At 40.5% G+C, this 24,764-nt stretch overlaps 2 protein-coding genes across 2 annotated transcripts; both read right to left on the reverse strand.

The window, feature by feature from the left end:
• Positions 1 to 1,849: 1,849 nt before the first annotated feature.
• Positions 1,850 to 12,602, reverse strand: LOC138907842 (uncharacterized). The gene is made up of 7 exons (XM_070198461.1): positions 12,594 to 12,602; positions 12,216 to 12,464; positions 11,844 to 12,095; positions 5,687 to 5,745; positions 3,029 to 3,251; positions 2,336 to 2,341; positions 1,850 to 2,086 (listed from the first exon to the last, which is right to left on the reverse strand). The coding sequence occupies exons 1-7, from the start codon at positions 12,600 to 12,602 to the stop codon at positions 1,850 to 1,852; spliced, it is 1,035 nt and encodes a 344-aa protein (XP_070054562.1).
• Positions 12,603 to 12,793: 191 nt separating this feature from the next.
• Positions 12,794 to 17,183, reverse strand: LOC108946654 (uncharacterized). Its single transcript, XM_070198462.1, has 5 exons — positions 16,299 to 17,183; positions 15,746 to 15,871; positions 14,832 to 15,691; positions 13,317 to 14,648; positions 12,794 to 13,217 (listed from the first exon to the last, which is right to left on the reverse strand). The coding sequence occupies exons 1-5, from the start codon at positions 17,181 to 17,183 to the stop codon at positions 12,794 to 12,796; spliced, it is 3,627 nt and encodes a 1,208-aa protein (XP_070054563.1).
• Positions 17,184 to 24,764: the final 7,581 nt, after the last annotated feature.

Consider the following 24,764-nt stretch of genomic DNA (forward strand, 5'->3'; position numbering starts at 1 on the left):
CAAAAGTAGCAAATCGAGAGGTATTATAATCGAAGGGCCAACCTTCGACACTTCAATGTCGGGGACTTAGTGTTAAGGAAGGTCACGTTAAGTACCTTGAACCGGATAAAAAGGAAGTTGGGACCAAACTAGGAAGGTCCTTATAAAATTATCAAGATCACCGATAAGGGATCATATAAACTCGGAACAATCAACGGTGAGCAACTACCGAACAACTGGAACATAACTCACTTGAAGCGATATTACTGCTGAAGTACAACCCTATTCATTCCTTTTACTTATTTGCATTTTGAACTAACACTTGCAGGCAACCGTCAAAAGAACGACACAATTTTTAGGCCTGAAAGCACGCGTTGCACTCTTTTTCCCTTGAACCGATTTTGTCCCAAATGCGTCTTTCCGTAAGATTTTTAACGAGAAAACAGTAAATCATACTAACTTAGAATTGAAGGTCGATTACGAAACGGTATCGAAGATCATGACAACAGTATTTGAGGCCTCTCTACGATCGGCCTCGAACACTAGTGGGAATCACCCTAGGATAATGACTTTGGCAAGGAAACAAACTTTGCGACCGAAGAGTCTCGACTCGATCGATAAGATTTATTGTAAGGGACAAACGGTCAAATGAACCATTCCCACATAGACTGCTCGAGCCCTAACATAAATCTTGTACGCATGTGTAATCGTATATATTACACACAGAAATAAAAGGAAGTTTCTACCTTGCAGATAAATATATTGTCCCTTAAAAATCTTTTTCTCTTAGGGAATTTCCTACATTCGATCACTTAAAGATCTCGAGCCCAAGCGATGCCTTTATCCGGGTACAAAGGATCGATCTCACTAGGGGAATGTCATCCAAAGACAAACTCGGATGGTCCGGGCTATAGAAGCCCGAGGGCGCAAGACCTATTAGGCAGTGCCCAAACCTGAAAGGCTACGGCCATCCCCACTCGGGGAATGTTATCTTAGGCAAGCCCGGAGTGGCTCGGAGACTAAAAAGGCCAATGGGAAATACCCAAACTAAAAAGGCTACGACATATTAAAATGGCTCAGAGATGTCCAAGACGCGTAACAAAAAACAAGGCCTTGAAAAATTTCTTAACCGGTTCTAAAGGCTACCCTCGGTAAATTATAATCTAAAACATTATAAGTGCTTTAGGGAAATGTTCTGGTCATACCGAACCCCCACGATGTCTTAAACAAAATAATGTCGAAGGAAAGGCCTGTTCAAACCTCCGAACATAACCTAACTATTTCATGCTAAGGCATTTCGATCTTTGCAAACATAAAGAATAAAGCAAAGGAAAACAAAGCTCAGAAATTGTCGAAGGGAAAAGGAAGCCTTGTATATTATATATATATATATATATATATATATATATATATATATATATATATATATATATATAGTCTTTACAAGGGCCAAACGGCCTTGATAAAAAGTCCAAAAGTATAAAAATACAAAAAACAAAGAAAAATGTACATGGAACTTAAACTGCATGGTTTTCACTAGAGCCCGCCTCGTCGCCAGGGTCTTCGGAGTCTCCTCCACCCTCAGATCCGTTCGAACCCTCGAAGACTTCTTCATCTCGGGATAAGCCAATTTCTTGGCCTCGGCTTCGATCCCCTTAGCACTCTCGATTTTGGCCGACAAGTCGAAACCCCGAGCATGAATCTCCCCAAGGGCCTCCCTTCGGGATTGCCGCTTCGCATGTTCGACAATATCCCTTGTTCGATCCTGGACAACCTCGGCATCGGCCTTATATTGGGCCACCATCTCGTCGGCATCGGCTTTAACCACTAAGACCACCGACTTGGCCGTTTCAAGCTCCTTGACAAGATTTTATCGATCAGAGACGACCGTACTTAGCTGAGACAGGAGCTCCTCAACCTTTTTGGCCTGCACCTCAGCCTTTTCCTTTGCCTCTCGAAGCTGGGTCTCAGCCGAAGTCAGCTGTCCCTGAGCAGTCTTCCTTTTCGAGGCCAGATGGTTCATCCCGCCTCTCCATTTATCGGTCTCGGCCTTGACATTATCCATCTCAGCTCGAAGTTGGTCGATACAATCTATTTTCTGCTGGACCTACAAATTCCGACCATTAGTCACTGAGTCTAGCTCATCGTCACTAACCTCAAATATTTTTACCTACTCAACCAGGTCGGTATGCTCCTTCCGAGCCACCTCTAACTCAGCTTGGAGGCTCTTAGCCTCCCCTTCATGCTGCTCACTGAGAAGTTTGTAAGTATCTATCTTCTTAGTGAGCCCTCGGACCTCGGCTTTAATTTAGTTCAGCTTATATCGATATCAAAGAAAAGTTTCATGATGAAGCACCAAGGCCTGCAGACACAAATAAAAACATTAGGATCATGTAGAAATTAGTCTAAGTACAAATTACAGTCATGAAGAGATATTTGAAGTTACCCGTTTTAGCGCCTATTGTGCTTCATTGAATAGGCAGGGCGCGTCTACCTCATTTATCTTAGCTTGGTATTCCTCGGTCACCAGATACCGAAGGTAGCTAGCCACCTTTACGAGGGCAGAGAGGACCCGGGCATCCTTCAGAATGGAGATGACGATCGACCGCTTCTGGTCAGGATCCACACTCGGAGCTGGGAACCGAATGATGATCTCCGGGCTAGAGGAAGGCCCGCTTGTTCCCGAAGATGGACTTTTCTTCGACACCTCCAACTAACCAAATCCGATGACGTCCTCTGTGGCAGTAGAATCCACGCCATCAAAAAAGTCACGGAAGGGGTCGTCCGCTCTGTGGGCCCCCTCGTTGGGATGTTTCTTGACCGTCTAAGCCTCGTTATACATGGACTTGGTAAACGAGGGCGACTCGGTGATATATAGAACACTATGTGCTTCCTTTGGAGCATTGACCACATCCCAAGAAGCTTCGGCCATAGCCTCCTCGTCAGCCTCCCTAACTTGAGGCAAATCGACCTCGCCTCTCTCCGTTTCGGAGACCCCTTGCCCCTTAAGTTGCGATGACATGTGGGCCATCATATCGAAGGCTTATACTTCTTCTTCGGATTCATCCCTCAACCGATAAAGTGAATTTGAAGGTGGTGCTCGAGCGCTTGTGCTTTCTTTGGATTTGCGCACCAACCTTCTATTTGGTTTCTTCTTCTCCGATCTCGGAGCCCTCTTCCTTTTCTTCTTATCACCCTGTCTCGGAGAAGGAGACTCGGCGGGGAAGTTCTCACCACCGGATGGAGGCCTCAGTGTGATGGCCTTGGATAAACTTGCAAAAGGAAATGAAACAAGTGAGAACTTAATAACACAAGAGGAACCCAAATATTACCTACTCGGGAAAAGAATCTCACCATGAGAACGGGCCTCCCACCGGCCCTTCGAAAGTTTGTGCCATGATCGCTCAGAATATGGCCTTTGTAACACGATGACCTCGACCCACTCCTTGAGTCGAGGGACTGCATTCGGGAAGTTAGAGACAGCTGCACCACCACAAAGAACCGATAAGCATGAAGGAAAAAAGAATAAAATAAGATTTTGAAAACGAAATTTTACTTTCGTGATTTATTCCACTTCTCGGGGAACGACATGTGCTCGGTTGGGATCAAGTCTGAGGTCCTCACTCGGAGAAAACAACCTAACCAGCCTCAATTCTGATCTTCATCAATACTCGAGAATGGGGCTTTACTGGCCCGACGCGCGAGCTTGATCAGTCCCCCTGAAAGATTCGGGGATTGTATAGGCACATGAGGTGGTCGACGGTGAACGAGCATCCATCGATCTTGCTCACGAATAACCGAAGAAGGATCACGATCCTCCATAATGAGGGGTGAATTTGACCGAGGCATACGTCGTATCTTTTGCAAAAGTCGATGATGACCGAATCCAATGGGCTTAGTATAAAGGGATAAGTGTAAACACTTAAGTATCCCTCGACGTGGGTGGTGATGTCTTCATCGGGTCCAGGAACCACCACATGCTTGTCAACCCAATTGCAATCTTTTTTTACCGTAAGGAGGACTTCTTCAGTGATCGAGAGTATGTATCTCGAGGCCTCCTCACACCGGCCTTGTACGGGGGAAGGTTTTTCAACCTTGAAATAGGCGGTTACCGAGCATCCTCCAGGGACGAACATTTTCAATGGGGGTTCCGGTACTGGTTCCTCGACAGCAGTACACAAAAAGGTCTCCTCGGTAGCCGGCCGCGAGGTAGAATGAGTTTCTTTTTGGGGAACGGTCTTTGAAGTCTTTGCCATTTCTTTGAAAATTGAGGGAAAATGAGGAAAAAGAGAAAGTTAAAGGAGCACACTTGATGGCTTGAGATGGAAATAAACAAGAGTTCTTGTAAAGGATCTAAGATAACCAAAGTATAAATGCTAGAAAATATTAAAATTTTGAAGGTACAGGGGTAGAAGGTTTGAATGTAAAGTTGGAATGAACAAAGGAAGAGGTATTTATAGTATTTCAGTGGCGGTTAACATCCAGTAATGGCCGACCGGTAGTCACATGCATTTAATGCCATTAAGACTTAACTGACAAGACGTTTCACTTGTTTTGTCGTTTCTGTCGCGAGGTATCAAAGTAAGAACCGAAAGCTCATGTCGTTTCTCGTCGTATACCCTCCAAAAACTGAGGGGACTATCTGTATACGGTCGAAATCGTGCTCGCCTACGACATGGTAGGTCAGGTTTGGAACATGGCAATAAAGGACTGAAAATCGACCCCAAGTCCCACCGGGCTAGAACCCAGGGTTGGAACGCCCCTTCGAGAATATCGAGGTCGTGATCCCGGAATTGATCCTAGCCCCGAACGAGCTCAGAGAAACATTGTTAGCATAACAGAAGACCGAAATATCCGTGACCGGTCGGATATTACGGTGGGAATCTCGACACGCATTAATGAGGAACTAGCAATCGGCAAATCAAGAGATTTTTTTACCTTTTATAGAATTGTACCTAAAGTAGGACTCCTTTACTATATAAAGGGGGTCTCATAATTCATTGAACACATTGTAACATGCATTCCAAATCAATACATTTTTATTTTTCTCTTTAAGCTCTTGTTCTTCTGTCTCGTGATACTGATCAAAGTGCATCTGGCTCGAGGGTGGTTAACATTCCGAGATTGAAACTGTCCAATTCGTGTGGTTTGAATTTACTTTATCATTGTTTATTTCTGTCACACCTCCTCCTTCCCGAGGGGATAGGGATATGGGAGTTTTCCCAATTAAAGTGACATAAATCAAAATAGGATTGTTTATTGATTGTGTGTGAAAAGGCCCGTAATTATGGAGTACTTTTACTAAGAGAGATTTCATGCTCATTCCCTTTTGAAATCCTTATTTCATGCACTTAGACCGAGTCCAATCCTAAAGCATATGATGCAAGATGAAATTACTACGGACTCAATCTTCCCCTTCCCATATATTCATCACGTTCCGCACAAATGTCCAAACAAATAAAATTATCTTCCAGCAACTAAACACTCAAACCATAGAAGGGGAGATCAAATAAATAGATAAACAAAAATCCAAAAAACTGGAGACAAATAAGTGAAAAAGGTACCGAAACCATGAGAAGAGTCATTATAATATTCATGACCACCCCAATTTTCCTAATCCTTCAATGTATTAGTTACTAAGGATCATATTTAATCAAACTTGAATTTATAATTTTATCTTAACAAACTAATTACTTATCCTACTCACCAAATCTTAATCATTAAGAGTGCCCATGGTTCAATTACAAAGTTTAATAGAAAAAAGAACTAAAAAAATCAAAAAGGAAAAAGAGAAAATAAAAAGGCCATTTTAACACCATGAGCAGAGTTCTTGAACAAAATGACGATAAAATGTACTACTTAAATAGAGAAAGAAACAAGCGGAGCCTCACTTTTAAATCATTTTTTAATCCATTTATCATGAAGAAAATATTATTCTAATGTTAAGAAACTCGTTCATTTTAGAGTAATCTACCCAGATACAAATGAATCTTTCCCACATATTCCATGTTTAGAAAAAAAATTTGAAAGCAAGTATTATTGTTTTCATCTACTAGATGCTTCAGCAATCAAGCGCAGATACACAAGAAGAACAAAGATCCAAACATCAAAACCATAAACGTGAACAGAACTAAGTTAGACCAGGTTTCGATAAGAACCAAATATTATGCAGATATTCAAGAAGTCTCATAAATTTTAATCAATTTTTGACCTCAATATTAGTAACGTGAATATCTCTATCACAACCAACATCTGACTACTAGAGACTAAAATTTTAATTCCATCTTAAAATGGCTCTTTCATTATTCCTATACAACACATTAACAGCAAACAAATAGAAGAAAGGGAAGGGATGAACCTGAAATGATTTTCTTTTAATATATGTACAATGAATCTGTATACAGCAAATGTTGTCCAGAAATGCTAAGTTCAAATAGCAAAAGAAAATTGAACCACAACCAGAACTCCGGACGGCGAATTTACACAGTTTCGAACCTCAACTCATATCCATTTTTTGATACCAAATTCAAAATCAACGACGAATAAACAGAACATCTTTTTTTTTTCAGATTTGATATCAAATTTTTATTCAACTAAAAAGCGAAAAATGGTTTTTTTTTTGTTTTTATTTAATTTTAAGAAGAAGACTACAAATTGAATTGGACTTTTTTTTTTGTATTTTTTGACACTTAAACTTAAAAGAAAACCGTAGATGACAATCGAGAAGAAGAAGAGCACTCCCTAATTTTCCTAAAAGTTTTTGCCCAAAAAACATCCTCTAATTTTTTGAAAAATCCTCCTATTTATAGCTAAACTAGAAGCTTCCATACCTTTCTCTCCAAGTCATGTCCCGAAATTCCTTTCCCCATATGAAAATCCACAAAAAAACCGATCCCTTTCTTTGTGAACCAAATCAGACAAATGGAGGCCTAGGATCTTGAATTCCTCAGATCCTATGGCTACCATTTGTCCAAAATCGTTCTCAAGATCAAGAACGCATGAGGCATAGGGGAGAATCAAATATTTTTTGTCAGGGGTTGTTACGGGACGGGTGACGTGGAGGAGGAGAGATGAGGGATGGCGCCGTTTGGGGTCTTGGGATTTAGGTTTAGGGTTTTGGGGGGGGGAGTTATAATTAGGTTTAAATATAATAGTGGAGAGGAATAGGGACCGTTAGATTTAAAAGAATGAAGGGCTCAGATTGAAGATGAAGATGGGGCGAATTTGGCAGACGGGTCGTGGGTCAATTGATGGGTCAAAGGGATTGGGCTGGGCGAATTTGGGTATTTTGGGGCAATTGGGCCACTAAAAATGGTTGTGGCCCAATCCGGAATTAAGCAAGTTTTCTTTTTTTTTTCTTTCTTGATTTTTAGCTTAATAAATTTAATTTAAAAAAAAAAATCCTAAACTAAGTCCTACATGATGTCGGATAACCAGTGAAGACACATCAAATCTAATTTGCCAAATAAATTAATTATCTATTTATAACATAAAAATAATTAATTAACTTAATACTAATGAAAGAAAATTACTAATTTACAACTGAAAGCTAAAAATATAAAAATGTCCAATATTTTTTATTTTTTATTTAATAAAGTAATTAACTTATGTAATTAAATCCTAAATGCAATTAAGACCTAAAATGCTATGCATGAAATATTTTAGACATTTTTGGTATTTTTTTTATGATTTTAAAATGTTAAATATGCAACTAAATGCAAGCAACAATTAACAAGAAATTCCTAAAACTTCTATAAAAATTAAAATAATTAGAAAAACCTATTTTGAATTTGTAGGAGTATTTTTCGTCGGGCAAAAATCACGTTCTCACAGCTGCCCCTCTTTGCTCGAAAACACGAAGAGTTTTCGGGCAAAGATAAAGTGAGCAAATACGTGTAATTTTTGTCCGTTTGGATACTCCATGGGAAGCGTTTTGAAAAGGTTTGACCGAACCTTGCTTCGAAGGTTGCCGGCATATCCTTGGCTATAAAGGAATCAGGTCAGTGTAGTTCTGGGAACTTTGGTAGTTGGGACTACCGAATAGCTGTGATTTCACTGTTGTTGCTGCTGTTACTGCTTGTTGAGCTCCTTATTACACCAAAATCAAAATAAAAAGAAACTAAACAAGCCTATTAGCTATGAGTTACAAGATTCCTATCTATAAGTTTTCTAAAGCTTGATCTTGAATCTTCTACAGTCATGTTGTGCATCTTGAACTGTTGACTCGCATTCTTGAGGCGAGCTTCTGCTACTTCTTAACTTTAATTGACCATCTTCTTCAGGCAGGCTCCTACTACTGACTTGAAACCTGAAGTGAATTCTAAAATGACTTCCCTCGTTCTCCAGGTGGGCGCCTGCTAATGACTTGAACTTGAAATAAATTCCCTCATTCTCCAGGTGGGCACCTGTTAATGACTTTAACTTGAAATGAATTCCCTCATTCTTCAGGTGGGCGCCTGTCAATGACTTAATACTTGAAATAAATTTTCTCATTCTCCAGGTGGGCGCCTGCCAATAACTTGAATTTGAAATAAATTCCCTCATTCTCCAGGTGGGTGCCTATCAATGACTTGAATTTGAAATAAATTCCCTCGTTCTCCAGGTGGGCACCTGTTAATGACTTTAACTTGAAATAAATTCCCTTATTTTCTAGGCGGGCGCCTGTGCTGACTTAAAACTGAAATGAATTCTCTCATTCTCCAGGTGGGCGCCTGATGTTGACTTAAAACTTGAAATAAATTCCCTCATTCTCCAGGTGGGCGCCTGATGACTTAAAACTTTAAATAAATTCCCTCGTTCTCCAGGTGGGCGCCTGATGACTTAAAACTTGAAATGAATTCCCTCATTCTACAGGTGGGCGCCTACTACTAACTTGAACTTGAAATGAATTCCCTCATTCTCCAGGTGGGCGCCTGCGACTGAATAAAAATAAATTCCCTCATTCTCCAGGTGGGCGCCTGCGACTGACTTTAACTTGAAATGAATTCCCTCTTTCTCCAGGTGGGCGCCTGATGACTTAAAACTTGAAATAAATTTCCTCATTCTCCAGGTGGGCGCCTGATGACTTAAAACTTGAAATAAATTCTCTCGTTCTCCAAGTGGGCGCCTGATGACTTAATACTTGAAATAAAATCCCTCATTCTCTAGGTGGGCGCCTGATGACTGACTTTAACTTGAAATGAATTCCCTCGTTCTCCAGGTGGGCACCTGATGACTTAAAACTTGAAATAAATTCCCTCATTCTCCAGGTGGGCGCCTGCGACTGACTAAAAATAAATTCCCTCATTCTCCAGGTGGGCGCCTGATGACTTAAAACTTGAAATAAATTCCCCCATTCTCTAGGTAGGCGCCTGTGCTGACTTAAAACTGAAATGAATTCCCTCGTTCTCCAGGTGGGCGCCTGCAATCATGACAACACAGACAAAACAGAGAAAATATTCTGCCCCAGTTTATGCCAGGAACATTCTTGAGTGTTAGTTGAATCCCATTATCCAGGAGGGTCCTGAAAATTTTAAACTAGATCCCATTATCCAGGAGGGTGCTGCAAACCTGAAATTAAATCTCATTATCGAGGAGGGTCCTGAACAGTTGAAATTAACTCCCATTATCCAGGTGGGTCCTGAAAACTTAAAACTGAACTTATCTAGAACATGCTTTCCTCATGGGGGATTCCTGGCAAAGCAAACAAGATTTCTTGCCCCTGCTTAAAACAAAGAAAATTTTATCAGTTTGAAAATGTGGCGGTTAGTTTGTGGCATCCTTGCTGAAAGTGTCTGCTTCTGCCACTACCCTGCTTTATTTTGATTAGCTGTTTCAGGCTACAAAGAATTATTTGACCTTTTGATCGGACCTCGACCACAAAACCTCTGAATGACTTGAATCCCTTACACTCAACTCGTCGTATGACACTTTCATTCTGACAACTATTGAACCTTTGCATTTCCTACAAATTCACGAATCACTTGACCACCTGAACTTCAGTTACCACCGCATTGCTCATTCTAAATCATGTCACTTGTGATGTACATGGCCGAATTTTGCTTGGTGCAAATAAAAAGCTGGTAATGATCTTTGAAGTCCTTTCTTGCTTGCTTAACAAAGACTAATTTGACAGAGACTTAGAAAAATAGACCCAAAAGAAATGAAGCGAAGTGACTTCGAGAATTAGGAATAAAAAGGAAAAAACAGAGATGACTATTTGAAGAAAAAAAGAAAAGAGACTTATCTGAATGATGCAACTGGCTCCAATGATCATGATATGCATTTCAGATTAATTAGCCTAATCCATCTAACTAATCACATTTCAGTTCATGCTATGTCTTCATACTTCAAAATCGGGGTTTCCATAATTTAATTTCTCTGTAAAGTCATGAACCTCATTCGGCTTGTAATGCCCCGAGGGATTTTTACCAGCAAGCCTCTCTCATTTGCTCCTCTCTCAACTCATTGTCGCCTTACAGTGCCTTAAGGGTTTTCACCAATAAGACTCTCTCATTTGAATTTTCTCTTGACTCACCATCGCCCTATGGTGCCCGTGAGGGTTTTCACCAATAAAACTCTCTCATTTGAACTTTCTCTCGACTCACCATCGCCCTATGGTGCCTGTGAGGGTTTTCACCAATAAGACTCTCTCATTTATTCACTTTTTCTTTTTCCCATGAACAAAGGTGCTACCCATGATGTAAATCATACCTCCATCTCACTTGACTTGGCATCCTCAAAGTTGATCAGAAGGTCTTTTTTTGGACTGTAGTGTAGGTTTTGGACAGGGTTAGAAAGAAAGGGTGGCATACAGGCTCAAAATAATTTAAGATGAAGGGGTTCAAAATTACAACTTTTGGAATTAGATCTTTTTACAAAACTAAAACTTCTGCCCCAGTTTCTTCGAATCTGAGGAATTTTGAATTTTTATTTTGATGGGACCGAACCATGTAAGGCTGCCTACGTATCCTTAAAAGGAATCAGGTCGAACGTGGTTTAAACTAGTATAAGTTGTTTTTTTTCCTTTTCTTTTTATTTTCTATTTCCAGCTCTACTTCTGATTCCAAAAGAGGGGTATGAAATAAAATAAATAAGGCTAAAAAAAAGGGTAACAAATGATAAAAGTGTTTGAGATAGCAGAATAAAATGCCTTCGTCATTCCAACTTTGAATATGCCTAGTACAAAATGCGATTGAAGATAAGCAAAGAAATCATACATAATATCTCTTGACTGCATCAGATTTGATAGCCATATCCACACATTTACCTTCTATGTCTATTAAATACAAAGCACCATTGGGCAACACCCTTGTCACAATGAACGGCCCCTGCCAGTTTGGGGCGAACTTGCCTTTAGCTTCAGCCAGATGTTGAAGGATGCGTTTCAATACCAGCTGGCCCACTTCAAATTTTCGGGGACGCACCTTCTCGTTGTATGCTCTTGCCATTCTTTTCTGATACAATTGACCGTGACATACTGCTGCCAATCATTTTTCATCAATCAAACTCAATTGCTCTAGCCGGGTTTTGACCCACTCATCATCATCAATTTCAGCTTCAGCAACGATCTGCAGGGATGGAATCTCAAATTCCGCAGGTATAACTGCCTCGGTTCCATATACCAGCAAATAGGGAGTTGCACCTATTGAAGTGCGAACAGTAGTGCGATAACCCAGTAAAGCAAAAGGTAACTTTTCATGCCATTGCCTGGAACCTTGCACCATCTTATGAAGTATCTTCTTTATGTTCTTGTTAGCAGCCTCAACAGCTCCGTTTGCCTTAGGACGATACAGAGTGGAGTTTCGATGCATAATCTTGAACTGTTGGCATACCTCTTTCATCAAATGACTGTTGAGGTTAGCAGCATTATCTGTGATGATTACCTTGGGAATTCTGAACCGGCAAATGATGTTTGAATGAACAAAATTTGCCACCGCCTTCTTGGACACGGACTTGAAAGTTACAGCTTCGACCCACTTGGTAAAGTAATTAATGGCCACCAGAATAAACCTATGCCCGTTTGATGTTGCCGGCTCAATTGGTCCAATGACATCCATGCCCCAAACAACAAAGGGCCAAGGTGCAGACATTGTGTGCAACTCAGATGGCGGGGAATGAATCAAATCACCATGCACCTGGCATTGATGACATTTGGGAACGAAGCTGATGCAATCTCGTTCCATGGTGAGCCACTAATAACCTGCTCGAAGAATCTTCTTTGCCAAGACATACCCACTCATATACGACCCACAAACTCTAGAATGCACTTCAGTCATGATAGTCGAAGCTTGTTTAGCATCTATGCACCTTAGTAATCCTAGATCTGAAATCCTCTTGTACAAGATTCCCCCACTTAAGAAACATTCACTAGCCAGATGTCGAATGGTTCTCTTTTGATCATTTGTGGCATGTACCAGATATAACCCTGACTTGATGTATTCCTTGACATCGTGGAACCAAGGTTCACTATCAATTTCCTCTTCAACCACATTACAATAAGCGTGCTGATCACGGACTTGGATATGCAGAGGGTCAAGTAAGTCTTATTTGGATGGTGTAACATTGATGCCAGAGTAGCCAAGGCGTCAGCGATCTCATTATGAATCCTGGGAATATGCCTGAATTTTACTGACCTGAATCATTGACAAAGATCATGCAGACATTGTCGATATGGTATGAGCTTCAAATCCCAAGTCTCCCATTCTCCCTGAATCTGGTGAACCAACAAATCTGAATCTCCCAAAACCAATATTTCCTGAACTCCCATGTCTATAGCTAGCCTCAAACCCAGAATGCTTGCCTCGTATTCAGCTATGTTGTTAGTGCAATAAAATTAAAGCTGAGCTGTTACGGGGTAGTGATGCCTTGTTTCAGAAATGAGTACAACCCCTATTCCGACACCTTTCATGTTAGCAGCTCCATCAAAGAAGAGTTTCCAACCTGGCTTTTCATCATGATCAGTCTCGTCAACATACATCACTTCTTCATCAGGAAAATAAGTCTTCAGTGTCTCATATTCTTCATCCACCGGATTCCAAGCCAAGTGATCGGCCAGGTCTTGGGATTTCATCGCGGTACGAGTCACATAGATGATGTCAAACTCTGTGAGTAAAATCTGCCACTTTGCCAATCTTCCTATGGGCATAGGCTTCTGAAAGATATACTTTAGAGGATCCATGCGAGTAATGAGATAAGTAGTGTAGGATGACAGATAATGCTTCAAATTTTGTGCCACCCAAGTCAGGGCGCAACATGTCCTTTCAAGAAGAGTATACTTAACCTCATAAGGAGTGAACTTCTTGCTGAGATAATAAATGGCTTGCTCTTTCTTTCCCGTGATGTCGTGTTGACCCAACACACAACCAAAAGAATTATCCAAGACCGTCAAATAGAAAATTAAATGTCTCCCAGGTTCCGGCGGGACCAGCACAGGTGGGTTTGACAAGTAAGTCTTAATCTTATCAAATGCTTCGTGACACTCATCAGTCCACTTAACCGCAACATTCTTCTTCAGCAACTTAAAGATGGGCTCACAAGTTGTCGTGAGTTGAGCGATAAACCTGCTGATGTAGTTTAACCTTCCAATAAGGTTCATCACCTCGGTTTTGTTCTTTGGCGGTGGTAATTCTTGGATGGCTTTGATCTTTGACGGGTCCAACTCAATACCGCGTCGACTGACTATGAATCCCAACCGTTTCCCAGACGGGACACCAAATGCACATTTTGCTGGATTGAGCTTGAGGTTGTACCTGCGGAGCCTTTGGAAAAACCTTCTCAAGTCTCCAACATGGTCAGACTGCTTCTTTGAATTTATGATCACATCATCTACATAAACCTCAATTTCCTTGTGTATCATGTCATGAAATATGGTAGTCATTGCCCTCATGTAAGTTTCCCCAGCATTCTTCAAACCGAATGAAATTACCCGGTAGCAATATGTCCCCCATAGCGTGATGAATGTTGTCTTTTCTCCGTCTTCCTCATCCATCAGGATCTGGTGATATCCCGCATAGCAATCCACAAAAGACCCGATCTCATGCTTGGCACAATTGTCAATTAGAATGTGGATGTTCGGCAATGGAAAGTTATCCTTTGGACTTGCCTTGTTGAGATCACGATAATCAACACACACCCTGGTCTTACCATCCTTCTTTGGTACTGGCACCACATTAGCTAACCAAATGGGATATTGAGTGACCCGAATGACTTTTGCCCCAAGTTGCTTTGTGATTTCTTCTTTAATCTTCACACTCAAGTCAGTCTTGAACTTTCTTAAATTTTGCTTGACAGGAGGGAATGCAGGATCAGTTGACAATTTATGAACTACCAAATCAATTCTCAAACTCGGCATATCGTCATACGACCATGCAAAGATATCTTTGTATTCAAACAGTGCTTTGATTATTTCTTCCTTGATTTGCAGTTCCAGATGCACACTTATCATGGTTTCCCTGACATTATCTTGATCTCCTAAATTGATTGCTTCAATTTCATTCAAATTAGGCTTAGGTTTTCCTTTAAAGTATTTTAGTTCTCCACTGATTTCCTCAAATGCTGCTTCTTCATCATATTTTGTTTCATCATCACACTCTACTTCTTGGATTGTTATTTCAGAATTAGATTGGCTTTTAAGATTTGGCTGAAAATTCCTGATGCATGTCAAGTCATTGAAACCAGCATAAAAAGAACTGTACAGAGAGAAAAAAAATAAAAACAAAATGCTATCAGGAATAATGGAAAACGGAAAATTGTATTTCATTGAAAATAAAAGGATAGAAGGGTTTGTACATCAAAACAAGCAAAAAAATAAAAAATTTGGATTACAACCCTGGAATAACCCAGATAACAGAAAGGAAAACAAAGCAAACTACCAAAACTCCTTACGGGTGGGGAGAGGAGTAGCTTTCCAATTGCTAAGCTTTACATTTGGCCCAACAAGATGCACATCGGCATTACTGGAACCTTCCCCGATTTCCACCATATTAACCTCATCAAACAGACTCTGGAACCTCTTGATCAGCTCTTCATCAAAGTCGACCACATGTTTTGTGAACGCTGATATTGGACGTTTTGCGACCCCTGGCTTGACAAAAGACTTGGAGGTATGTGGAACAGGCTTAGGAAGTGACCATGCCTTTCTTTTCAAGTTTTTAGCCTTTTTCACGTCCTTCCCTGTGAGTGTGAATCCCAAACCAAATGTACCAAAACTTTTACGTAGACACACCAGATGTGCAATACCCTGCAGAAATAAACCCATGCATTTGCCCGGCATAAAACTATTTTTCAACATTTCATTTGCTACCATGACGGACGCGGAGGGTAGCTTTGGACCTAGAATGCATTCTCCTTCAGGAATCTTCTCGACTGACACTGTTTTGAACGTTTGGTAAACCCAAGGCCCTTTATCATCTTTAACTTCAATAAATGGAACAATTGTGTCATTGTAAGCAGATAAGTTCTCATCACCGTGCACAACTATTTCCTGCCTGTCCCATTTGAACTTTACCATTTGATGCAGAGAAGACGGGATTGCCTTGGCAGTATGTATCCAGGGCCTGCCCAACAACAAGTTATAGGAGAAAGCCACATCTAGCACTTGGAACTCCATAGTGAACTCAACTGGCCCTATTGACAATTCGAGCATTATATCACCGACATAATCTTTCCCTCCTCCATCAAAGCCTCGAACACATACATTGTTCATGTGGATCTTTTCAGTGCCGATCTTCAACTTTTACAAAGTGAGAGGGCAAATATTTTCACTAGAACCGTTATCAACCAGTACCCTTGAGACAGCAGAATCCTCGCACTTCACTATGAGATAAAGAGCTTGGTTTTGTTCTGTACCCTCCATAGGAAGTTCATCATCTGAGAAAGTGATCATGTTTGCTTCGAAAATCTTGTTAGCAATCTTTTCCAAGTGGTTCACCGTGATCTTATCAGGAACATGGGCCTCATTCAAAATCTTCATCAGGGCTTTGCGGTGTTCATCTGAATGTATCAGCAAAGACAAAAGAGAGATCTGAGCTGGTGTTTTCCTTAACTGCTCTACAATGGAATAGTCTTGCATTTTCATCTTTTTCAGGAACTCTTCTGCCTCTTCTTCGGTGACCGGCTTCTTTACTGGGATGTGGCCATCCTTGAATGGCTTGTCTCTCCTTAGTTCCTCTGGGTAAAACATCTCCCAGAACGAGTCAGTCCTCCGATTTTATTGACTTCTTCCTCTACTTCTTTTCCTTTATATGTTACTATCACCTGTTTGTAATTCCATGGGACGGCCTTTGTGTCAACCATTGGTAAGTGGGTCACTGTCTTAATAATAGGGGGGTTATACGAACCCCTTCCAAGATTATGACAGACTTTCTCGGGACCCCTGGCATGACCAATTTTTGCTTTTCCTGGTTCGCTTCAACATCAATCGGAGGCCCTTTCACAACCAATATAGATGGCTTCATGTTGAGCGTGCTTAGCTTCTCCGACACCCCTTCAATTGTCAAGGGCATTGCTTTTGCAAAATCTGGAGCTTTAACTGGATTACTTTCGCTATCCCGGATCATCATGACAGACTTGGAAGAATTCTTGGGCTCCCCGTCCTCATGAACTATCTCAATCATATGTGTCTCTGCATGGGCCGGCAAAGGATTTTGGTTGATATTTGGCGCCTCCGGGCTCTGGACCACAATTTGATTTGTATCAATAAGCTCTTGGATCGCCCTCTTCAAATACCAACACTTCTCTGTGTCGTGCATTGGGGAATCAGAACAATATGCGCATCTGAGGGAATAATCAAGGTTCCTTGGAGGTGTATTTGGTGTCTTTGGCTCAATCGGCCTCAAAACGTCCAACTGCCTCAACCTTTGAAACAAACTGGTATACGACTCTCCAAGAGGAGTGAAGGTTTCTTTCCGCTGCTGCCTCTCTTTTCTATAATTCGACCTTGATCGAAAGCTTGGACCAGTAGGGTTTCGGTATGGTTGTGGGGGTGGATAAGGATTTTGTGGAGTTGGAGCATGCCATTGCGGGTAAGGAGGGGGTTGCTCATATGACTGTGCATGGTGAACATGGTATTGGGGTGGTCTGACTGAATATTGAGGGTTTTGTGGTGGGAAATAATGTTGGGATGGATTATATGGAGCTTGGGCATAGGCTTGAGGTTGGGGTCGAGGTTGGGTGTACTGATGAGGCGAACCCCTTGGGCCACGCCCTGATCTAGAGACAAACATAGCGACATCATCTTTCTTCTTTTTGCCTAACAGGCTTCCGGTGCCACTTTGAATTGCCTGTGTGGTTTCTTTATGGCGGAGTAGCTCATGATCTTGCTTGACTTGAGTCCCTCTTCCACCATTCCTCCCATCGTTACCACATCGTTGAAGGACTTACCTATGGTTGAGATCAAATGGCCAAAGTAAGTAGGTTCTAAGGCTTGAAGAAAGTACTCGACCATCTCATCTTATTCCATTGGAGGATTGACCTGTGCAACTTGTTCTCTCCATCTGAAACCATATTCCCTAAAGCTCTCACTGGGATTCTTCTCTACCTTGGTCAAAGATAGGCGATCCGGGACAATGTCTATATTGTACTGAAAGTGCCGAGCAAAGGCCTGAGCCAAGTCATCCCATGTGTACCACCTACTAGCATCTTGGTGGGTGTACCATTCCAAAGCCGCCCCACTCAAACTCTGACTAAAATACGCCATTAATAATTCGTCTTTCCCACCGGAGCCTCTCATCTTGCTGCAAAAAGCCTCTCAAATGGGCCACGGGATCTCCATGTCCATCGTACAGGTCAAACTTGGGCATCTTGAACCCAACGGGCAGTTGGACATCAGGGAATAAGCATAAATCCTTGCAAGCCACACTTACTTGGCTTCCTATCCCTTCCATGTTCTTCAAAGATTTCTCTAGACTCTTCACTTTCATGAATATCTCATCCAGCTCCACGTTCCGGGATGGTTTCTCAGTTTCAAGAGGAGGTTCAAAGTGAGGGGTGTAGGAATAAGGATCCGTGACTTTGAAAGTTGGTTTCGGAGCATAATATTGGGTATCTGGAGCTTGGAACGCGGGTTCATTAGAAGATCGGTGGAGGGTAGCTCGCGGAGGGGCTACGAAAACAGGAGCAGATGTCGGAGCCTGGTATGCGGTTGTTTTGGCTGGTGGAGCATGGAAAGTTTGGGACGAGGTGTCGGGGTAGTGGTGGAAAGGGGTAATACCCGGTGCATGCTGAGGGGAAAGATCAACGGTAGCGGGATTCTTGGCTTGTGCCAGTGGTGGGATGAAAGCGAAATTTTCTGTGTAGTTAGCGGGAAATGAAGGTAGAGGATGCCCCCTGATCCGGGCTTGATACATTTCAGCCATTTGATGCTTCAACCTGTGGACCTCCTCTTTCAATTCAAACTCCGATTCTACAATCTCCCTCGGTGGGTCAACAACACCCGTGTCCGACTCTTTGCTAGTCATGACTACCTTACGCTTTGATCTGGTGTTATAAGGGTGACTTGCCAGGATGTCAACAAACTAACCACCTAAACAGAACCTGTCTTTTTATGCACACACAATAACTTGGTCAGTTTTGAAGCATTTAATAGATAGGGAATCGCATATTGGGGATGCAATGCACCTGAGCAGTTAAAAGTTTCTAAATTCTTTGCGACGGCTTATGTGTTTCATCCCGACTCTTTTCCCAAATTTCAAATCCTAATTTTTTTCCTCTCATTTTGTTGTGTTTCGCTCTTTTAATTCTCATTCTCTTTTCTTCCTTTTGTTTGGCCCCTCTTTTCTTTCTTACCACCCTTTTTCTTTTCCTCTCTTTTTCTCTTTTCTTTTCTTTTTTTTCTTTTTATTTATTTATTTATTTTAAGACTATGAACGAATCCTATGGGGATTGCCTACATATCATGACGCCGCATAAATCAGATCATTATGTAGTTCAAGGATATAAATGCGAAATAAATTTTTATTTTTATTTTTTTTGGCCTTTTTTTGGTTTTTTTTTAATATTTCATTAATAAAAGACATCCTTTTGGATTTTCTATTATAAGGACTTAAAAGTAGTGATGTCTACAAAAGAAAAATCTACAGACTCGAAATAAAGTAATAAACAGCCTTGACAAAGACGAACAAAACTCGAGGAAAGTAAAAAACAGACTCAAAAACTAAAAAACAAAAGTCAAAAATACATAGGAGCATCCACTGGTACTCCGGGGGCTTGCGGGACATCAACCGATCTCCGCACGGGCCTACGGGAAATATCTTCTTGAAGGTGGTCTAGGTCAACCATCACCTGTCGAACGAATGTCATCACAGAAGCAAAAAACATAGACTTGGTCATGTCTTCACATTCATGGCATTTTATTACAACATAATCAACTATCTCTTTAATCCTCATTCTGATGACACCCTTTTCTTGAAGCAAACGTCCAATCTGCTGGGCCCGAGCCTCCAACACTTGTGTATCTGTGTTGTTTTGGTCTTGTAACTGCTACATGCTTTCTTGTAGTTGGTAAATCAATGCATAGCAATGCTCTCTTTCTGTCGTGAAATCCTTTGTTTGCTTGACCATTTCATTTTCTAGGGCAACCTGCTTTTTCTGTAAAATTGCTACTTATTTGTCATATTTCTGCTTCAACTGGTGGGTTAATCTAGCATGATCTTCTGCACTTTTGGCCAACTTTGCTTGAGCATTTAACAAGTCCCTTTCGGCCTTTGTCAAGTCAAAACCATAATCATGCACTTTCCGCCATAGGTTGATTATAATTTTCTCATCTCTCTCACTTCTTACCGGTGTCTCGGCGGCTATTTTCATTCTCTGGATATGGGCTCGAATGGCTTTATTTTTCCTAGCCAACCTCTTCTTTTCCCCTTGATCGACCCGACTTCTTTTACCATACCATGTGGCGTAGTTGGATCCTACTTCACCCGTGGACAAATCCCGTACTTGAGTCTGTGGCTCCAGGAACCTACATTGGTGCCAAGTCTGGCGAACCCTTTCTTCTGGGAATGTGGCTTTTGGGCATAGTTCAATAACTTGTGGATTCAAATCTTCATCATAAGGGATTGTCTGGTATCTGCCCAATTGGCATAGGACCCGATTCGGGGCATATGGTTGAATACTCCGAAGACCCATTAATAAAAGAAAGCACACTCCGGTGGACATGTAAATAACTTCGTCGACCGGGAGCCAACCGAAAGTCCACTCAATTCGATTTGCGTTTAAAGAACCCAAATACGTGAACCATGCCTCAGTACCTTCTGGCAACTCATGACCGTTTACCCAGTTTTCATATTCTTCGATGCAATTGTGTCCGGTCAGACCTTAGTTCATGTAACCTGGGCGATGACAAAGATGTTCTACTAACCACATTTGTAAAAGCAAGTTGCAACCCTAAAAAAACTTTGTCCCGGCTCGACAAGCGGTTAAAGCTCGATAAATTTCTACGAGAATCATTGGTATGATAGTGCCATTAGCCTTTTTGACCATAAAGTCGGCCACTCCTGTGAGCCCCAATTCTATATGTCTGTCACTCTATATGTCTGTCACCCATGCGTGCTTCCCATTTGTCTTTATTTCCCTGATGATTCAAACTAGTGTCCGGAGCCTTAAATCCGTGGGGGTCCCCATACCGGCTGTATAAGAAATGGAATGTGTAGAATCCTCCAGCTAAGTTTTCATCTTTAACCTGCCGGCTAATACTAAAGAGGTCCAAAAACTTATGAGGCGTTACAGTTCTTGGTGCTACTGGATATTGATTCCTTAGCTTCCCTTCGAAACCAGCATAACCTGCTATCTCCTCTAGTGTAGGGGTCAACTCGAAATTAGAGAAGTGAAAAATATTGTGTGTCGGGTCCCAAAACGGTATCAAAGCTTCGATTATATCAACCCTTGGTTTAATCTCTAGAAGACTAGTGAGCCCACGTAAAGTCTTTGTCACAGAACGCTTGGCGACCTCCCCCAGGTCGTTCCACCACATGTGGAGTCCTAGTGGAATCTCGTCTACGACTCAAAAAGGTATATTTTCAACAGTGCTCATCCTGCACATTTTTATTTAAGGCGACTAGTTAAAAACAAGTGATTTTTGATTTATTATTTTTTTGATTTTTGACCCCAAAAGAAAGATTATTTTTGCAAAATAAAACTCAAACAACTCAAGGCCACCTTTGCAAATACGACCCTTCAGCCCTTCAGAAATGAAGATTTTAAAACTGTGCTTGCTAAGTGGTCAAAATTAGGAAAAGAGCCATAGGTGGCTATTCTTGCAAAACAAGCCTTTCGGCGTCCCGTCGGGACGTTTCTGGCCATTTAGACAGAAAATGCCATCCCCTAAATTTATTTATGACAAAATGATGTATTTTTTGATTATTTTTGCAAAAACGGGGCCGGACCCGATGAGGGCTACCTACGTATCTCACACCCGGTGAGAATCAAACCCGCATAGTTCGGTCAATTTTGATGCACAGACAAATATGATTTGTTTTGAAATGCTTTTCTCTCTTTATTCTTGAAATTTTGACAGAGTAACGGGTTTTCTTTTTGAATACCGGGATTGTCAAAACCAGGCGTTTTTCTATCCTACCTCACTCTTTGGTTTTTCTCTATATATATATATATATATATATATATATATATATATATATATATATATATATATATATATATATATATATATATATATATATATATATATATATATATATATATATATATATATATATATATATATATATATATATATATATATTAACTCAAGAAGCCGGTCAACATACAAGCCAAGCAAATTAATGTACAAGTAGCACGTAAAGAATGCATCAGGGATGATCCTTTAATTTTGGGTACACATATCCTAGATGGACCTAACCCATGTGTTGAGTCCCCTAAGTCAAATGCACGTGATGCAAGCAAACGTACCTACTAGGGATCCGGCATGAGGCTGTGTTATTCTAAGTTTAAATCCTGGGTGTATTGTTCTAGACCTGGCTTACCCGAGCGGACAACTCGAGCCGGAGGAGGGGGGGAGAGGGGGGGAGGCAGCGTACCGGGAATACAGAAGCTTCACCGGCTTTGCAACTTGTTCGAATCTCGTTCTAAAATTAGGATATGACTCTAACAGAAAAGAAGCCACGCGAAGCGCACGCTCCACAGAAGATTTAGAAGACTCAGAGAAAAGGAGGGTTTCGTAGCATTTTATATACAGTTCACAAAATATCAAAGCGGTAAATGAGCGACAATTAGCACATTAGGCCCAAACATGTAATATCAGACAATCAACAAAAGCCAAGTATAACAGTCATCTAAGCTCGAATTCTTAACCTTGAACCAGAGATTCTGGGTTCGATCCCCAGCAGAGTCGCCAGAGCTGTTACACCTCCTTCTTCCCGAGGGGACAGGGATATGGGAGTTTTTCCAATTAAATTGACATAAATCAAAATGTGATTGTTTATTGATTCAGAGTCGCCACTTGAGATAATTTATGGTGTCCCAAGTCACCAGTTTATTTTAAATCCCAAATCGAGAAAATTTAACTCTATTTATGGTCTGCGAACACAGGAGACCGGGTAAGGAGTTTTGTTAACCCGGGAAAAGGTGTTAGGCATTCTCAGATTCTGTGATTTTAGCACGGTCGCTCAACTATTAATAATTGGCCCAATTATCTGACTTATTACATATTTAAAACCTATTGTGCTTTTTAGCCTTCTGACCGCTTTTAATTATTTATGGAGTTTATTTGAACAAGTCGCGATGTCGTACACTTGTCATTTTGGCACACATCGCAAACCGCGCTAAATGAAATGCACCCGCGATTTACGACATGCTTATTTTATTAGTGTTTGAAGTTATGGTCGGGTCACATGAAATGCACACATGAATTTGAATTTATGGTTTTAGTACACATTGCGAATTGCGCCACGTGAAATGCACCCGTGATTCAAAATATGTTAATTTTATTGTTGTTTGAAGTTATGGTCGGGTCACATGAAATGCACACCCGAATGGGATTTATGTATCGTGACCATGCCACGGAAACCGTACCCATAGTCACGATGATTATTATTAACGCGCCTTAAGCAAACTACGGTGTTCATAATTTGTATAGTCCCTAATTCGGTGATTGTGTGTGAAAAGGCCCATAATTATGGAGTACTTTTACTAAGAGATATTTCATGCTCATTCCCTTTTGAAATCCTTATTTCATGCACTTAGACCGAGTCCAATCCTAAAGCATGTGATGCAAGATGAAATTACTACGGACTCAATTTTTCCCTTCCCATATACCCATCACGTTCCGCACAAATGTCCAAACAAATAAAATTATCTTCCAGCAACTAAACACTCAAACCATAAAAGGGGAGATCAAATAAATAGATAAACAAAATTCCAGAAAACTGGAGACAAATAAGTGAAAAAGGTACCGAAACCATTAGAAGAGTCATTATAATATTCCTGACCACCCCAATTTTCCTAATCCTTCAATTTATTAGTTACTAAAGATCATATTTAATCAAACTTGAATTTACAATTTTATCTTAACAAATTAATTACTTATCCTACTCAACAATTCTTAATCATTAAGAGTGCCCATGGTTCAATTACAAAGTTTAATAGCAAAAAGAACTAAAAAAAATCAAAAAGGGAAAAGAGAAAATAAAAAGGCCATTTTAACACCATGAGCAGAGTTCTTGAACAAAATGACGACAAAATGTACTACTTAAACAGAGAAAGAAACAGGCGGAGCCTCACTTTTAAACCATTTTTAAATCCATTTGTCATGAAGAAAATATTATTCTAATGTTAAGAAACTCGTTTATTTTAGAGTAATCTACCCAGATACAAATGAATCTTTCTCACATATTCCATGTTTAGAAAAAAAAAATTGAAAGCAAGTATTATTGTTTTCATCTACTAGATGCTTCAGCAATCAAGCACAGATACACAAGAAGAACAAAGATCCAAACATCAAAACCACAAACGTGAACAGAACTAAGTTAGACCATGTTTCAATAAGAACCAAATATTATGCAGATATTCAAGAAGTCTCATAAATTTTAATCAATTTTTGACCTCAATATTAGTTACGTGAATATCTCCATCACAACCAACATCTGACTACTACAGACTAAAATTTTAATTCCATCTTAAAATAGTTCTTTCATTATTCCTATACAACACATTAACAGCAAACAAATAGAAGAAAGAGAAGGGATGAACCTGAAATGATTTTCCTTTAATATATGTAGAATGAATCTGTATACATCAAATGTTGTCCAGAAATGCTAAGTTCAAATAGCAAAAGAAAATCGAACCACAACCAGAACTCCGGACGGCGAATTGACACAGCTTCGAACCTCAACTCATATTTATTTTTTGATACCAAATTCAAAATCAACGACGAATAAACAGAACATCTTTTTTTCAGATTTGATATCGAATTTTTATTCAACTAAAAAGCGGAAAATAGTTTTTTTTTTCTTTTTTTTTCCTTTAAGTTTAAGAAGAAGACTACAAATTGAATTGGACTCTTTTTTGTATTTTTTGATGCTTAAACTTAAAAGAAAATCGTAGATGACAATCGAGAAGAAGAAGAGCACTCCCTAATTTTCCTAAAAGTTTCTGCCCAAAATAAATCCCCTAATTCTCTGAAACATCCTCCTATTTATAGCTAACCTAGAAGCTTCCATACCTTTCTCTCCAAGTCATGCCCCAAAATTCCTTTCCCCATCCGAAAATCCACAAAAAAATCGATTCCTTTCTTTGTGAACCAAATCGGACAAATGGAGGCCTAGGATCTTGAATCCCTCAGATCCTACGGCTAC

This window comes from Nicotiana tomentosiformis, chromosome 3, assembly GCF_000390325.3.
Source record: "Nicotiana tomentosiformis chromosome 3, ASM39032v3, whole genome shotgun sequence".
Classification (NCBI taxonomy): domain Eukaryota; kingdom Viridiplantae; phylum Streptophyta; class Magnoliopsida; order Solanales; family Solanaceae; genus Nicotiana; species Nicotiana tomentosiformis.

Bases quoted from the DNA above. Each gene is read 5' to 3' on its own strand.
- LOC138907842 (XM_070198461.1), bottom strand. The intron at 12,096-12,215 runs GTTTGTGGGTCG...CATCAATGCCAG, and splicing joins TGACTGAAGTGCATTCTAGA to GTGCATGGTGATTTGATTCA. The intron at 3,252-5,686 runs GTGAGTAGGATA...TCCTTTTGCAAG, and splicing joins CTCTTAATGATTAAGATTTG to TTTATCCAAGGCCATCACAC.
- LOC108946654 (XM_070198462.1), bottom strand. From the start codon at position 17,183: ATGTTTGTCTCTAGATCAGGGCGTGGCCCAAGGGGTTCGCCTCATCAG. The intron at 15,872-16,298 runs GTTCGTATAACC...CACTTGGAAAAG, and splicing joins CTGTCATAATCTTGGAAGGG to ATTGCTAACAAGATTTTCGA. The intron at 15,692-15,745 runs GTACTGGTTGAT...ACTTTGTAAAAG, and splicing joins AGGATTCTGCTGTCTCAAGG to TTGAAGATCGGCACTGAAAA.